Source organism: Adiantum capillus-veneris, chromosome 14, assembly GCF_014529385.1.
Source record: "Adiantum capillus-veneris isolate H3 chromosome 14, ASM1452938v2, whole genome shotgun sequence".
Taxonomy (NCBI): Eukaryota; Viridiplantae; Streptophyta; class Polypodiopsida; order Polypodiales; family Pteridaceae; genus Adiantum; species Adiantum capillus-veneris.
The window spans coordinates 69,962,999-69,978,905 of NC_140944.1; the positions used below are offsets into that span (position 1 = coordinate 69,962,999).

At 44.6% G+C, this 15,907-nt stretch overlaps 1 protein-coding gene across 2 annotated transcripts in view; it reads right to left on the reverse strand.

The window, feature by feature from the left end:
- The window catches only part of LOC147442581 (Tetratricopeptide repeat (TPR)-like superfamily protein), a 79,312-nt gene that overhangs the window by 62,627 nt on the left and 778 nt on the right, over positions 1–15,907 (reverse strand). For both annotated transcript variants that reach the window (XM_086528721.1, XM_086528722.1), the window contains exon 4: positions 15,769–15,901. In XM_086528721.1, the coding sequence (XP_086384847.1) occupies positions 15,769–15,901 (133 nt within the window). The remainder of the gene's footprint in view (positions 1–15,768; positions 15,902–15,907) is intronic.

Below are 15,907 nucleotides of genomic sequence, written 5' to 3' on the forward strand. Positions count from 1 at the left end.
TTCCACCTTGCTCTCTGCCTGGAAACAGGTTAAGAATCATCTATCGTGGAATGCTCGAACGCAAGAAAACTCCCTTCGCTTGGAGAAACTTCATTGTAGCCGGGCCTTTTCTCTTACCTTGGTTGACCGCTCGCCTCGTGAAGCGTATTTCCTCTCCTGCCGTGGCATTCGAGTGGTTGAGGATGTGGTGGATGCAGCTAGTTTCACTTTGGAGTTTCCATTTGCCGCTCGCCGTTTTGGATTGGGCATGCATTATTGCCAATTCTGGAGAGAATTGCAGCGAATGTTGGTTGGTTTTTTGCCCGTTTCACCATTGGCTGATGGTGATCGCATGTCTGACTAGAATCTTCGGGAAATGCCATTTCAAGGTATTTCTGTTGGTCGGGCATATGCTCTTCTTTTGCCTCAACCATGGCTTGTTGAACATTGCAACGCTCTTTGGCACATGCATAAATCAGATATTTGGTGGAGAAGGCTTCTATCTGCATTATGGGAAAGCCGTTTGCCGCTGAAGGAGCGTTTGTTTCTTTGGAGTTGTTTACTTGGTGTGCTCCTTGTGGGTACCTTTCTTAGGATGCGCCATATCCGCCCTTCATCGTGTGTCCATTGCTCATCTGCCGAGGAGTATGTTTGTCACCTCTTGTGGGATTGTTGCATTACTCGAGACTTTCTTCGTCGGGTATTTGCGTGTATGCGGCTCCGTTTACCCTCGACGGTCTTCCATAAACGATTTTAGGCTTTTGGTATCTTCTCACCGGCGTTACAGCGCTTTGCAGTCTTCTTCATGTGGGTCAGGTTTTGGGCTTACTGGAGCCTGTGGTGGCAGTGTAATGGCCATATGTTTCATTGAATTCATGCAGATCCCCTTCCTTTCTTCAAACTTTCCCTTAGGCAGTCTTTACCGTTCGCCTTGGAAGTTGGAGATATCACTACAGAGATACATCAGCTTTCTTATGAATGCTTTTAGTTGTTTTGTACAGTCGAACACTTTTGTGTTCCTTCGCTTGTACTTCATCTTTTTGGTGGGTTTTCCTCTCTTTGAGGTTTCCCACAGATAGATAAATCAAATTGATTTACAAAAAAAAGTGTGTGTGTGCTCTACCATTGTCGCGAAAGCCTCCCTGTTCCGCCTGTGGTGTTCTGTGCAAGCGTTAGTGACTCAGCAGCGCCCGCAAGGTCTCCCACTAGCCCTGCATAACTGCTCCGGGCCTTGCCTTTGTTGCCCTCAGCCTGCTCGTCAACTGTCAACCCTGTGCAACTTGCTACAGTAATTGCGCCACATACTCTGCAGCTCGTGACAGTGACAGCTTGTAAATTTCCAGGCAGAGACAGTACACTGTTTCCCAGTCAGTTTTTTAGCCTTGATCCTAAATCCTTAACAATCCTTATCAGTATTCAGTTTTCCAGGGTTTTTTGCGAGATGTATGTCCTCTATGGGAGAGGTACATATTTCTGAGGGCTTTGTAAATAGATACTGCAACTCAAAATACAAAAAAAAAACTCTTTTGTTTTGGTCATCAATCCTGATTAGCTTGTTGTATGTCAGAAATTCAGTGTGTTTTCAAGCGTCGTAAAGCCATGGACAATGTTTAGACACTGCTTCTGAAATCAAAAGCTGCCTGTACGAAAACTTCGAAGAGGCCAGGAAAGCATGGAATGGACAAGCACCTGCCCTTGAGGTGCGAATTCTTGTACAGGACCTGATGGATCCGGTCGCACAATATGCCATGAATGCAATCATTTTGTTTTTCCCGATCAAAATGCCTATTGCGCAGGATGCCGGACAATTAACACAAAGTCTGCCATGAATCATCATAAAACCATCTATGAGGAGGTAGTGCTCGTGATGTTGCCCCTCTTGTAACCGTTCAAAGATCCTTGCAAAATCTTCATCAGCAGTATATTGTTCCTTCATGTCATCTAACTCATGATGATAAGGAATTGACACAGCTGAAATTTGTGGCTTTCTTGATAACGCATCAGCCACAACATTCTTCTTGCCTTCCACATGCATAATCTGGAAGTGGAACATGGAAAGAATGTTTGCCCATCGCATATGCTTTTCGGATAACTTTGACTGTGTCAAGAAGTATCGCAAGGTCTGATGATCTGTTCGGACAACAAAATCAGCACCTAAGAGGTAGTGCTTCCAACTAGAAAGCGCATGAATCACGGCCAAGAGCTCTTTCTCATAGATTTGCATAGTCCTCTCTGGCCCTTGCAAAATTCGGCTTTCATAAGCTACTACCCGTCCATCTTGCATTAGCACTGCTCCGATGCTACTGCCACATGCATCACATTGGACCACAAATGACTTCCTGAGATCTGGCAAAACAATAACTGGATCTGAAGTCAACTTTTCCTTTAAGAGACTAAAAGCTGAAATCTCTTTTTGGGTCCATCTGAAAGTGACCTCTTTCTTTTGCAAAGCGTGAAGAGGCAATGCTATCTCTACAAAATTTCTGATAAACCTTCTATAGTAGGAACACCATCCCAAGAAGCTTCTGACATCGTGTACAGTCTTGAAGTCTGGCCATGTCTTGATAGCTTCGACCTTTGCGGAATCCATTCTAACACCATCCTTTGAGACTATGTAGCCCAGAAAGTGGATCTCTTCGAGGAAGAATTCACTTTTCTTAGGATTGACAAGTAACCTGTGACTGCGCAGCTCTTCGAACACAATGGTCAAGTGACGCCTATGCTCCTCTTCATTCTTCGAATACACTATCATGTCATCGAAGAACGTCCCAACAAACTGTTGATGCGAGCGGAAAATCCGGTCCATCATTCTGTTGAACGTGGCAGGAGCATTTGTTAGCCCAAACGGCATCACTAGAAACTCATAAAGACCAAATGTCGTTCTAAACGCAGTCTTGTGCACATCCTTTGGCCTTATACGAATCTAATGGTACCCACTCTTAAGGTCTGTCCTGCTGAAAATTGCAGCACCCTCTAAACGATCGAGAATATCATCAATTCTAGGAATAGGGAACCTATTCTTGATGGTATTCTTATTCAACGCACGCTAATCAATACACATGCGCCATGAACCATCCTTCTTCTGCACTAGGAGCACTGGAGAGCAAAAGGGTGAAGAACTAGGTTGAATCAGCCCCTTCTCTAATAACTCCTCAACCTGGCCCATAATCTCTTTCTGCTGCACCGCACTAACCCTGTAGGGAGGTCTATTTGGTGGGCTACACCCTGGCACCAAATCTATCCGATGGTCCTCAGGTCTCTCTGGCGGCAATTGCGACGGTAATGAATCAGAAAAATAGTCACTAAACTTTTGCAAAAATGATGACCTTTCTTTATCTAACACAGATAAATTTGACTGATAGTATACTATCTGAGACATCGCGTGCAAAAATCCAGTACACAGAAAGATGATTCTTTATTACAGAAGTGATAGAAGAAGCAAACACAATAGGGACTGACTCTCCTTTAAGCTTTACATCCAAGATGTGAGTTTTGCCCCTATGCTGTACAGTGATCTTTTTGTTGTAGGCATCCAAGACTCCATGCACTCGGAACATCCACGGGATCCCCAACAAGGCGTCACAACCTTCCAACGGCATGATGTAGAACTCTTCTATGTCCACATACAACTGAATATGCAGACGCAGTTTTCCAATGATGGGAGTAAGACACTCTGAGTACCAGGGCATGCCAACCCTGCCTCTGCTGTGTACCCCATCTCTTCAGCTCTAATGCCCAGCTTCATAGCTAACTCTGGTGAGATAAAGTTGGCTTTGGCACCTAGATCAAAGATGAGTGCCGTCTGATCCCTAACTTTATCCCATGCTCTGCATAACTCACTGGCATTTGTGTTGGGCCTGTCACCCACCATGTCTGGCACTAAACATGCCGTGGGTTTAGGCTTCTTGCCTTTCTGGTCTTCTTTATCCTCTGAGTCAGCTGGTCTTTTCCTTTGTGGAAAATTGATAGAAAAATGACCAGGATGCTCGTATATAAAGCATTTGTTCTCAGCCATTAGGACCTTCTATTCCTCGAGCGACTTGCGCACAAAAGGCTTCCTTTTCTGTTTCTTTGCTTGCGCTCCAGAAGTCCCAGCTGAATCCTTGTCTTTGCTGACCTTTTCTGACCCCTGTGACGCATCAGGAGCCGTTTTCACAAAGGGCTTCTTCGCTGAATTTTTCTTTTGCTGCCCTCCTTTGTCGCTGCTTGGAAATCCACTATCCTCTCCATTCAACAAGGCAAGACCAGTGTTTGCAACTTCCATAAGCTGAGTAAGGGTAGCCACTCTGTTCTTTGTACAGTAATCGCAAAGCCCTTTAGGCAACCCACAATAGTACTTCTCTATCTGCTCTGTCAATGGCACAAATCTGTAGGAGGTCACTGAGAGTAACGCTTTACAAAACCTCCTATTGTACTCTAGCAAGCTCTTGCACGAAGCTGAAGTAAGCTGGTGCCAATTTGTCATGACGTTGGCTTCAAATTCATTTGATAGCCAAGGAGATGCAAACATTTGCTTGAAGTAAACCCAAGTAGCGGGTGCCTGTCCTTGCATTAACAATGTCGTCCACCATGTAAGCGCATTGTCCTTTAAGAAAGTGGCAGCTTCCCGACTTTCGAGGCCTCTGTAAAATTCCCTCCTGCATATGCTGTATCTAACTGCTGGAGGAAGGTAAGAGCCTTCATCTTATCCTCGAAACCACTGAAGGTACTCAACTTTACAGCTGCACCACCTTCTTTGTAAGCCTTCGTCTTCTCTAGTGCCCCCAAGTTGTCATAAGGGATGGTCTACAACATGGGCATTGTAGTAGGCATGATCGGCACATCTTGGCCATTCACATTTTGCGTCAGAGGTGAGATATCTTGCTGCTGTCCAGAAAAACCAGCCATGCCAAAATGACCCTGTGGCACCCCAAACTGGCCCTGGTTCCAGTGGAAACCTTGTTGCATGCCGATACTACCATACATGGGGTTTGGCATGATGCCTTGCATACCCCCGAACACTGTTCCTGGCATGTACGGCTGACTTCCAGGCGCATAACCAGCCATACTTTGGAACACTGGTCCACCCTCGAAATACCCAGGATGTAGCGTGGGTGGTGGAAAAACTAAGTGCATAGCCTGGTATCCAGTTCCCTGTCCATTCATGACAGCATGCTGGCTCTGGAAGGTGGCGGGCTGAACTGGCATAACCTATAGAATAGGCGTTCTAGCCAGCTGTTCAAGCACAGGAGGAACCTGTTTTGGAGCCCGTGACTCTGCAACATGCGAGAGTTCCCTATCCTCCTGAGCCGCATGAAGTACCTCGGCTTGAGCATCAACAAGCTTCGTACGCGGCGTAGGTTGCCTATTTTGCTGTTGCACAGGTGGCGCTTGCAAGCACTCCATAAACCTTGGATTCTACACCAGCTGCGAAAAGACATTCACTGCGGCAACTAACTGAGTCTTGAACGCATCATCCTCAAGTTGCCCAGTCATAAAGCCATGTACTACTGGAGAGACATTCACGTTGACAAGAGGTACAGACTGACGTGGCCGTGAGCTCTCGCCAATCTCGAAAACCATAGGGATCTCCTGCCTATCCTTTGAGGAGGAACCCTCTTCCATAATGTCCTTCCCCTTGTCGGCCATAGTGTAATCCCGCGTTCATGCACTCTGTGTCTTTACCCAAAACAATCCAGGCTCACTCTTTAAGGAAAAAGTGATTGATGTCCCAGCAACGGAACCATGAAACCGGCCCGTGGGGCGGTAGGCGTTGGCTTTCACCCGAATTCTTTACTTTAGACACACACAGAGTACTTTGCAAAGGTAACCTGTAACGGGGATTAACACCTAAGTACACACACGGCTCGGAAGCTAGAATGCTCCGAGCAGACGCCGACAACCTGTAGGCCCCAAAATTGGCACCCCTTTCGTTATTTCTTTATTCTTTAACACAAGGAATAAAACCTGTGATCTCCTACAAGCTGCCCCGCACAATCTAGGCTAAGAAACACCTCTTCTGGCCCGATTTCGGCAGCATAACTGTACTAGGACGCTTCACAGTCAATATCCCCATGCAATAGGTGACTTTCCCGACGCATACGGACAGTTTGCAAAACTTGGCGAGAATCTGCAGCACGCTAAATTCTCTATTTTCTGCCCCGAAATGCGCCAGTTCGCCTATACAGCGGTCCCTTCGCATCCCCAAACCTCCTGGGGGTATTAGGGTCTGTTTAGGGCCGTAACCCTAAACCTGCAAAAATACACAGCAAGCTGTAATTCCCTGTTTTGGTCTCAGTTTCGCGTGCCGGTCGCATCTGTAGCAAGACCTCGAGATCCCGCACCTGTCGGGCTACTTTCCCTTTGAATCGGACAAGATTTCTCATGTGAAACCTCTCCGAATTCACCTGTACCTGCGGGGGATTAGCCGGTAGCTAATCCAGTACCTGTGCAAGAGGCTTTTGCCTCGGCAATCGCGCATGAACCCACATAACTGTACATTGGTCAAATGAAAAGCCCACTAGTGGGGCATAACATACTGCTCGTAGGGGAGAGAGAGAGCAGTGCGTAGCGTGCAGGGCATCACTTCTCGCACCGCACTGTACATAAGAGGGAAAGGAAGCACTCCATAGCTCTTAACCTGTGGACAGAGACTAAATGAGGCCTCTCCCAGCATCAAAAATCGGCACCCTTTTTTCTATAGGAGAAAAGTGCATGAAAATTTGACACTTGGCGCATTTACAAGCATTTTCCCGTTTCGGGTTCGCCGCTTAAAAATCTCCTAACCGATTGCTCAGTTGACGTCGCGGCAGAGTTCTCAAGTGTTCCCCTAGTCATACCGGAGGTAATGACGCAAACACATTTCGTGGCCCAAAATAGCAGTTCTCTAAATTTTAGGAGATGCTTCCGTTGGGCTGCCATTGGTCATCTGACCATCTATCCTCATTGGGACCGCATCCAAAAGTGCAATGTGGCCCAACTGTCGGATACTTTTTGTTGGTAGTCCCACCTTGACTTTATGCCTTTATTGAGTTCACTTCCTAGTATCCACCAACTTGCTAAGTGCGACGGGGGGACCTACATGATCTTGCTCTGAGCCTAGACATCCTCTTACTATACGAATTCCAGTGCCGACCACTATCCATCTGCGGGTGAAACTACCGTTCACATTGGCCATACAATGTCCGACCGTTTGCTACCTCAAGAAGAGGGTCTCAAAAATAAAACAAAACCCATTGGAAAGAAACCAGCAACTAAAGTTAGCAGTTGCCACGTCCTCGTGACATAGTTAACAGTTGCCACGTCCCCGTGACACATGGACTACATAATCTTAACCGCACTCGTGGAAAGAAGGCTTGGTGAAACTGTTGCCTATGCAAGCACTCTGTGAATCCTTTTCTCATTGGCGTCCCATTACACTTATGCCAATCATTTACAAATTAATGTCGAGAATAATTGCTACACGCATTAAAGATCATTTGTTTTCCGGCATACATGCCACTCAATATGGGTTCATTCTCCGCAGGCAAATCATGGATAATCTTGCTAAAGCTTTCATCGGCACTGAGTATGCAAAAGTATACTAGACAAGATGTGTTTATCATGCAAGTTGATATAGAGAAAGCATTTGACATTGTTCATTGGGACTTCATTGAAATGATCACGGCGGGCTTGGGTTTTGCTTTGAGAATGGTCTACTTTCTTTATGAACATAGTCAATCTTCGGGTATAATTGATGGTGAGCTTACGCAATTGTGGGATCTTGGTCGTTCTGTCAGGCAAGGATGTCCTTTAAGTGCCATGCATATTGCCACTCATCTTCTATTGATTTATTTGGACTCCTTGACGGCATCTAGTCAATTACATGGATTGAAATTACCATCTCGTAATTATTTTGTGGCACAAGCGTATGTTGACGATTCCATGTTCTCGCCCGGAAATCATCCAAATGTTGTTCGTTGTATCATGGATGCCTGGCACATTTATGTGTTGCTTGCTGGTCTTCATGTTAACTTTCGAAAATCTAAGCTTTTGCCATTGCATTAAATGGATTGGCATTCTATATTATGGTCAGGTGAGATAGTAAAGCCAGATCATATGGATTGGTATTCTATATTATGGCCAGGTGAGATAGTAAAGCCAAATCAGCTTGTGCGGCATCTTGGATACCCTTCGGCTTGGTTGGTGAACATTGCAAAACGTTTGGATTGGTTTGAGCATAAAATTAGATTCAAATTACAATAGTGGAAGTTGTCTACCTGGCCGCTATATGTATGACTCAGAATAGTGCAATCCATCTTGATGGCATATATGCCGTTTTTCCTACCATTGTTGCATTGGCCATCTCGTCATCTTCGTGCTTTCATGTCTCCGATTTTGAACCATTTTTGGTCTACTTGCTCTCACAAAAAAGGGCTATGACTGCTTGCTGTGGATAAACTATGTACTCCAGAACATTGTGGTGGTCTGAATATCTTGCATTTGTGTTCTCATGGTATTGCAAGGAAGGCCACATTGTTATTGGTACTCGTGAAACAAAAACAACCTTGGACACTGATGTTTTCTTTTTTGTGTTCTCATGCGGTTTCTACACCTGCTTTTGGTCATTGGCAGCCTTGAAAACTTGAAGCTACAGTGCCGGGTTGCACCCTCGCTTCCAGTCTGGTAGCTGATTGGAAACAAGTCATGAAGCAGTTGTCGTAGCATGGTCAAGATGACATGAGTGGCAATTCACTCAGACTTGAGAGTTTACATTGGAGTCTAATTTTTTATCACTTCAGCGGTCTTCAAGACAGGCATATTTTCTATGTACTCCAGACCATTGTGGTGGTCTGAATATTTTGCATTTGTGTTCTCATGATGGTATTGCAAGAAAGGCCACATTGTTATTGGTACTGGTGAAACAAAAACAACCTTGGACACTGATGTTTTCTTTTTTGTGTTCTCATGCGGTTTCTACACCTGCTTTTGGTCATTGGCAGCCTTGAAAATTTGAAGCTACAGTTCCGGGTTGCACCCTCACTTCCAGTCTGGTAGCTGATTGGAAACAAGTCATGAAGCAGTTGTCGTGGCATGGTCGAGATGACATGAGTGGCAATTCGCTCAGACTTGAGAGTTTGCATTGGAGTCTAGTTTTTTATCACTTCAGCGGTCTCCAAGACAGGCATATTTTCTATGTACTCCAGACCATTGTCGTGGTCTGAATATCTTGCATTTGTGTTCTCATGGTATTGCAAGGAAGGCCACGTTGTTATTGGTACTGGTGAAACAAAAACAACCTTGGACAATGATGTTTTCTTTTTTGTGTTCTCATGCGGTTTCTACACCTGCTTTTGGTCATTGGCAGCCTTGAAAATTTGAAGCTACAGTTCCGGATTGCACCCTCGCTTCCAGTCTAGTAGCTGATTGGAAACAAGTCATGAAGCGATTGTCGTGGCATGGTCGAGATGATATGAGTAGCAATTCGCTCAGATTTGAGAGTTTGCATTGGAGTCTAGTTTTTTATCACTTCAGCGGTCTCCAAGACAGGCATATTTTCTCTCCCAGAAAGGCATTGATCGAGACTTCACTTAGGCAATCCTTACATTTTGCACTTGATCTTGGGAACATATCCCTAGATATCCTTCAACTCTTCTATGTATGCTTTTAGAGCCTTCACATCACGAAACACTTTTGTGTTCTCCCTTTGCATTTGATCTTTCTAATGGGTTTTCCTTGCTTTGAGGTTTCCCATTTGTAGATTAATCCAAAGATTTACAAAACAAAAAAGTGTGTGTGTAGGTGTAGGTTTTAGCGTGTGTGTGTTTGGGGGAAAATCTGACGCGAGCAAACTAATGTGACCTGCTCTCTGCGCCTGCGCGTCCTTCTGCAAAGTACTCAGACCCTCAACGTGCGCGTGTGTGTGCATGTCAGCACAAATCGCCTGCTTCCTTGCTCGCCCCCTGACTTGCACGGAATTCAGCTCTGCACAGTTCAGTTCCTGCGCACCTCTCAGTCTTGCATGAGCTGCCTAGTCGGAGTGCTCTTCGTGTGAAATTTGCAGAATCCGGCAACCAATGCTGCAGACAACGTGTTGTATCCAACCTTCACGGAGTGTGTTTGGTCGGTCCTTCATAATTGACTCCGCAATGATTTGGATTACCGTGCTGTTAGCCCTCCTAGTGCGCTTGTGATCAGATTTATGTAGCACAGAAACATTTTCATGTACAGTCTTGTGGTTTTGTACAGAGATAATCTAAAAAAACAAAAAAAAGTGAGTAACAGTCTAGGGTGTTTTAAGAACTGCTCTCTAATTAAAGCAGACATTTGTCAGTAGAAAGTGAGGTTTCGCTTGGTCATGGCAGAAGAAGCTGTATATAAGCGTAGGAAACAGCTAGATCTTTCCGCGATGGATGCTGCAAACATCATTAAAGAGCGCTTGTCGGAGGATTTTGCAGATGCTAGATAGGAAATAGGTAGATCTTTCCGCGATGGATGCTGCAAACATCATTAAAGAGCGCTTGTCGGAGGATTTTGCAGATGCTAGAAATGCTTGGGAAGGCCAGCATCCTGAAACTGAAGTGGTTATTCCAGTTCAGCAGTTGATGGATCCGGTTGCATAGTATGCATTGAATGCAATTATTTTGTTTTTCCCAGGCAAGATGCCCCCGGCACAAGATGAAGGTCAATGGATTGATTTTCTGTTGAAAAGACAAGCAGTACGAGGGGTGTATTTTGGAGCCCATGGGTTTTATGAGGTGCTACTGGCAAACATGGATGCTCATTTGCGGTTGTTGGAAATGTCGCCTTTGTTTTTCAACATGCAAATGACACATGTACTGCCATGGGCGCTTACTAAAGATTATCAGAGTGATACGACACAGGTGCCCGGTTTGGGTAAAAATAGTCAGATTTCCGCGGACTTGGAAGCATTTTTTACTCTGCTGGCTGCGCAGTTAGGCAAAGTGATTTGCCCCCCAAACCTGGATACTAATTCCAATAGATTTTGCGCGTTGTGGGATACAGACCAGCCGACGCCATCACGAATTACGATTGACTTTGGTGATCCAATGGTAGGCAAAAGGCCGTTTAAACTCAAATGGGGGAAGTTTGCAGGTGCATGTTTTAGCTGTGGCAAATTTGGCCATATGCAGTCTGAATGCCAAGAGTCTTTGTTTAAATTGCCACCACCTACTATTCCTACGGCTGGAATTCGTCTTGCCTCTCCCTCCTCTTCGTCCATGAGGCCGAAGATAGGGGATTCTAATGAAAGTATGTAGGACAAACAAGGTAAAGACTCGGTTAAGAGCTTGGCTAATGCGCAGCCTGCTGCAAAGGCTGATACCAAAGGAAAAGCCAAATAGGCAGATTCCACTAATGGTTGGCAAACTCCCAAGAAGACTGTAAAACCTCGTGTTTTGCCTGTCTCAAGGAATTATGTACCTACTTTGGATGGGAGAGGTGGTGGAGCTTCTACATCCGCATCTCATGATCATAAGTCGTTAGTTAAAGCGTGGGATAGAGTGGTTCATTCATACAAAGATGCTCCGCATGGGTCGACATCTGCGTCATTGCCGATGTATCAAAATCCCCAGCAAGGAACGCATGTGGAATCCGCGTTATTAAATGTTAGTATGGAGGCGGATATGCCTATGGGCAATCCTACTTGATGATTGTGCCTTGTGATTCTGTTGTAAATATTGTACAGATACATTCTCCTCTTAGATATTTTACGTATAATGTGCGCGGATTGTGCAACCATGACAAGTGGAAGCTAATCTGGTACTATGTGCATACAAGTAAAGCAGATATAGTGGTGTTAGAGGAGCATAATCAACACGACTTCGTTGGTCAGTCATCGTATTATGCGGGATTCTTGATTTCTTATGGTGGTACTGGCTCTTTTTCGGGAGTTCTAATGATGGTGCGTCATGAATTGAAGCCAGTTTTGGCCCATAATGACCCGTCACGGCGTTGGATGGTTGTTCAATGTCTCGTGCAAGGCAATATTTTGGAATTTATGCTTATACTGCCTCAGCACAAAGATCTCAACTCTGGCAAGATTTGGTCAAATATCCCTGGCGTTCACATGCTTTTTGGTGCGGGGATTTTAATAATGTGCCGGCAAACACAGACAACACAACTGGCCATTCACATATGTTGAACTCAGAACTTTTTTCCTGGGATGCTATGGTCAGTGACACGGGTATTTTGGATCTGTGGCCAGTACTCTGTCTTCGGAGTGGGGCTACACTTTTGCTCATAATGCTCGCTCCGAATATAGAGCACGATTGGATCGGTGGTATGTATTGGGCTCTCCGCAATATGATATGTTTGCATGTGATATCAGGATTGATTGCTTCTTTACTCTATGTGATCACTTTCCTCTTTGGCTCTTGATCCATAATGAGGCTTTGGATGCAGATTCCCCGCTTCCCAATAAGCGATTGTTGCATATTAATAATGCATATCTCTCGCATAAGTCATTCCAAAACTTGATTGAAGCGGTGATCCTCCACTTATCTCTCATATGTTTATCGATGTGGATATGGCTTGGTATCGTTTTTTGTCATGCGGATCCAAGCAGTCATAAAGGATTATGGTTTGTGGTACATGCACTGGTTGAGAGATAAAGTACAGAAAGATAAGGTGACTAGTCAAGCTTTAGAAAGTCTTGCAGACACTAGACAGCTTACTCAATCGGAATAAGATGATTTATGTGCAGCTAAAGCAGCTTTGATGCTTAATAATAGGAGAAAACTTGAAAAATGGAAAGTTAGATCAAGACAGAACGCTTTAATGGATAAAGGTTGTTCATCGAAGGAGGTTTTTAAGCATTTGCATCATTCAAGGCAGTCCATATCTATCAAAAGGGTTAAGGTCGATAGTGGGCAATGGACAGCCAGTAAAAGTCAGTTGGCGGATTTCATGGTGGATTATTTTCAACAGGTTTTCGCCAAGCCTGAATAGCCTTCAAGTGAGGTTTTGCAGGCCAGACAGCTATTGTTGTCATGTGTGCATCCTATATTGACAATGAATGATGCAGCTACCCTTGAGGCTAGTTTTACTGAGGCCGTGTTGCATGGCAGCTTGCTTCATCTTTGCCGTTGAAAATCTCCTGGATGGGACGGTCTTATGGTTGAATTTTTCCTTCGCTTTTGGGAGTCCCTTAAACAGCCTCTACTTTTCATGATCAATTATGCATGGACTACACAATCATTGCCGCAATCGTGGAAAGGATTGGTGAAATTGTTGCCCAAGCAAACGTTATGTGATGTGAATACTTCTCGCATTGGCGTCCAATCACGCTTATGCCGGTGGTTTACAAATTGTTGTCAAAAATGATAGCTTCCCGTATTAACGATTATTTGTTCTCGGCCATACATCCTGCTCAATATGGATTCATCCCTCGCCGGCAAATTATGGATAATATTGCTAATGCTTTCGTTGGGATTGAGTATGCAAAATATACTGGACAGGATGTACTCATCATGCAGGTCGATATAGAAAAAGCTTTTGACACTATTCAGTGGGACTTCATTGCTCAGATCATGACGGCTTTGGGCTTCGGTTACAGAATGTGTATATGAGAATAGCCAATCTGCTGGAATTCTTGATGGTGAACTGACTCGGTTATGGGACCTTGGTAGATCGGTTAGGCAAGGTTGTCCTTTGAGTGCTATGTTGTATGCTATTGCTATGCATCCTCTATTGTTGTATCTGGACTCCTTAACCACGTTTGGGCATTTGCATGGATTAGAACTGTCGTCTTGTGATCATTTTGTGGCGCAGGCGTATGCAGATGATTCCATGTTTTTGCCTAAAAATAGACCTGAGGATGTTCAATGCATCATGGACGCTTTACATCTCTATGGGCTGGCTGCAAGTCTGCAAGTGAATTTTCGAAAATATAAATTGTTATCGTTGCGTCAAATGGATTGGCACTCGATATTATGGCCAGGTGAGATAGTGAAGCTTGATCAAATTGTTAGACATCTTAGATATCCGCTGGCTTGGTCAATTAACAATGCGAAATTATTGGATTGGGTTGAGAACAAATTGAGATCTAAATTGCACTATTGGAAATTATCCACTTGGCCGCTACATGTAAGACTCAGAATAGTACAGTCCATATTGGTGGCTTACGTGCAATTCTTCCTGCCTATGCTGCATTGGCCACCCCGTCGTTGTTGGACCTTGATGTCTCGGATACTGGAGCACTTCTGGTCTACTTCCTCTCAGAAAAAGGATATGCGTTTACTTGCGATGGATAAGTTATGTACTCCAAAGCGTTATGGTGGTCTGAATATTCTGCATTTGGGCTCTCATGTTATAGCAAGGAAGGCCACTTTGTTGTTGGTGTTGGTTGAACAAAAGCAGCCTTGGTCTATGCTCTCATCCGGTTTCTACACCAGCTTTTGGCCATTGGCAGCCGTCGTATCGAGATGTGGTTTTTGGTAAGTTTGAGGCCACAATACCTGGATGCCCCTTTGCTTCTAGTCTTGTAGCGGATTGGAAATTGGTCACGGGAATTGTTGTGGCATGGTAGAGATTATGCCTGTGGAAACTCACTTCGATTGGAAAGTTTGCATTGGAGTCGGGTTTTTGATCAAACTCTTGTTCAATGCTCTCCTAGATAGGCTTAATTTCTCTCCCAGAAAGGCATTAATAGCATAATTGATGTGACGGACGCTAATGGACAGGTGCTCTCATTTAGATAGGCTGCTATTACCTTTGGGCTTGGGACGCACTATAGGCGCATGTGGGACAACATTAAAAGTCTCGTTGACTCCATATCTCCTGTTCCACCGCTGGTGATGAAAAACAAAATTCGTGATTGGCGCTACGTTGGTTCTTCGATCTCTTTGATTTCTGCAAAGAAAGTGTACTATCATCTGCAGTCGTCCTCCTGGATCCATGGACACTGTGATAAGGTATGGAATATGAATAAGAGTGGTACATGGTGGTGGAGTAAAGTCATGAAAGTGTGGCATGAGAAATTGCCTTTGAAGGAGCGCCTATTTATCCCGATTGGCAAATTTCTGCAATCCAGAAGATTGGCCTCTTCGAGATGTGTCCGATGTGGTGCAGCGGTTGAGAACATTCCACATTTACTATGGTCTTGTTCTCATACGCTACAGTTTGTGGATTGCATCTCTACAGCTCTTCGCACGCGTTTTCTTGCCATGCATTTCGGTAGATCTTTCTAGATCCTTGGAGTACTTCCGCCATTGCTTCAGCCGTATGCATACTTTTTTGGCAAGGTCAGATTTTGGGCACTTTGGACTGTGTGGAGAGCACGTAATTCCCTCATGTTTCAGCAGGTTCAAGTGGACTATGTTTCCTTCTTCAAGACATCTCTTTTACAATCTCTCCGAGTTGCCTATGACTTGGATGAGCTTCCTATCTGCCATTATGAGCTCTATTTTGATTGTTTCTGATTTCCTGTTTGTAGTATTTCTCATGGGTTTTCCTCGTCTTGAGGTTTCCCATTGGTAATTCAATATGCTATACAAAAAAAAAAAAGTGTAGGTTTTAGCCACTGAATGCTTGCCTGCTAGTCGGTGTCACCAGTGCTTAAATTTTTCGACAAGCTATGATTGGCCTACCAATTACTTCTCTGATTGCTGGCTGTGTAGACGACCCACTAATCTGTGAGCGCATGCAGAGCAGCCGATCACTCAATGTCCTCGAGGTAAAGCCTTCCCCCATTTAGCGAAGCCGGTTAGTAAAAAATGTGCGAACATACATGACCAAACATGAGCATCTAGCGCTAGAGAGGGGAAGAAAAATGGTGGGAGTAAGGAAAATCGAGTCCATCCTTTCACTCACCTCAAGAAACTGCTTTCGAGCTTCTTCCACTCCTTTGGTTTGTGCCTCACATAGAAAACACCAGATTGACTCTTCAGTATCATTTGGGTTCACAGCCACATCTTCCCTAAACTGGTCTGCACCCTCCTCAAACCTGCTA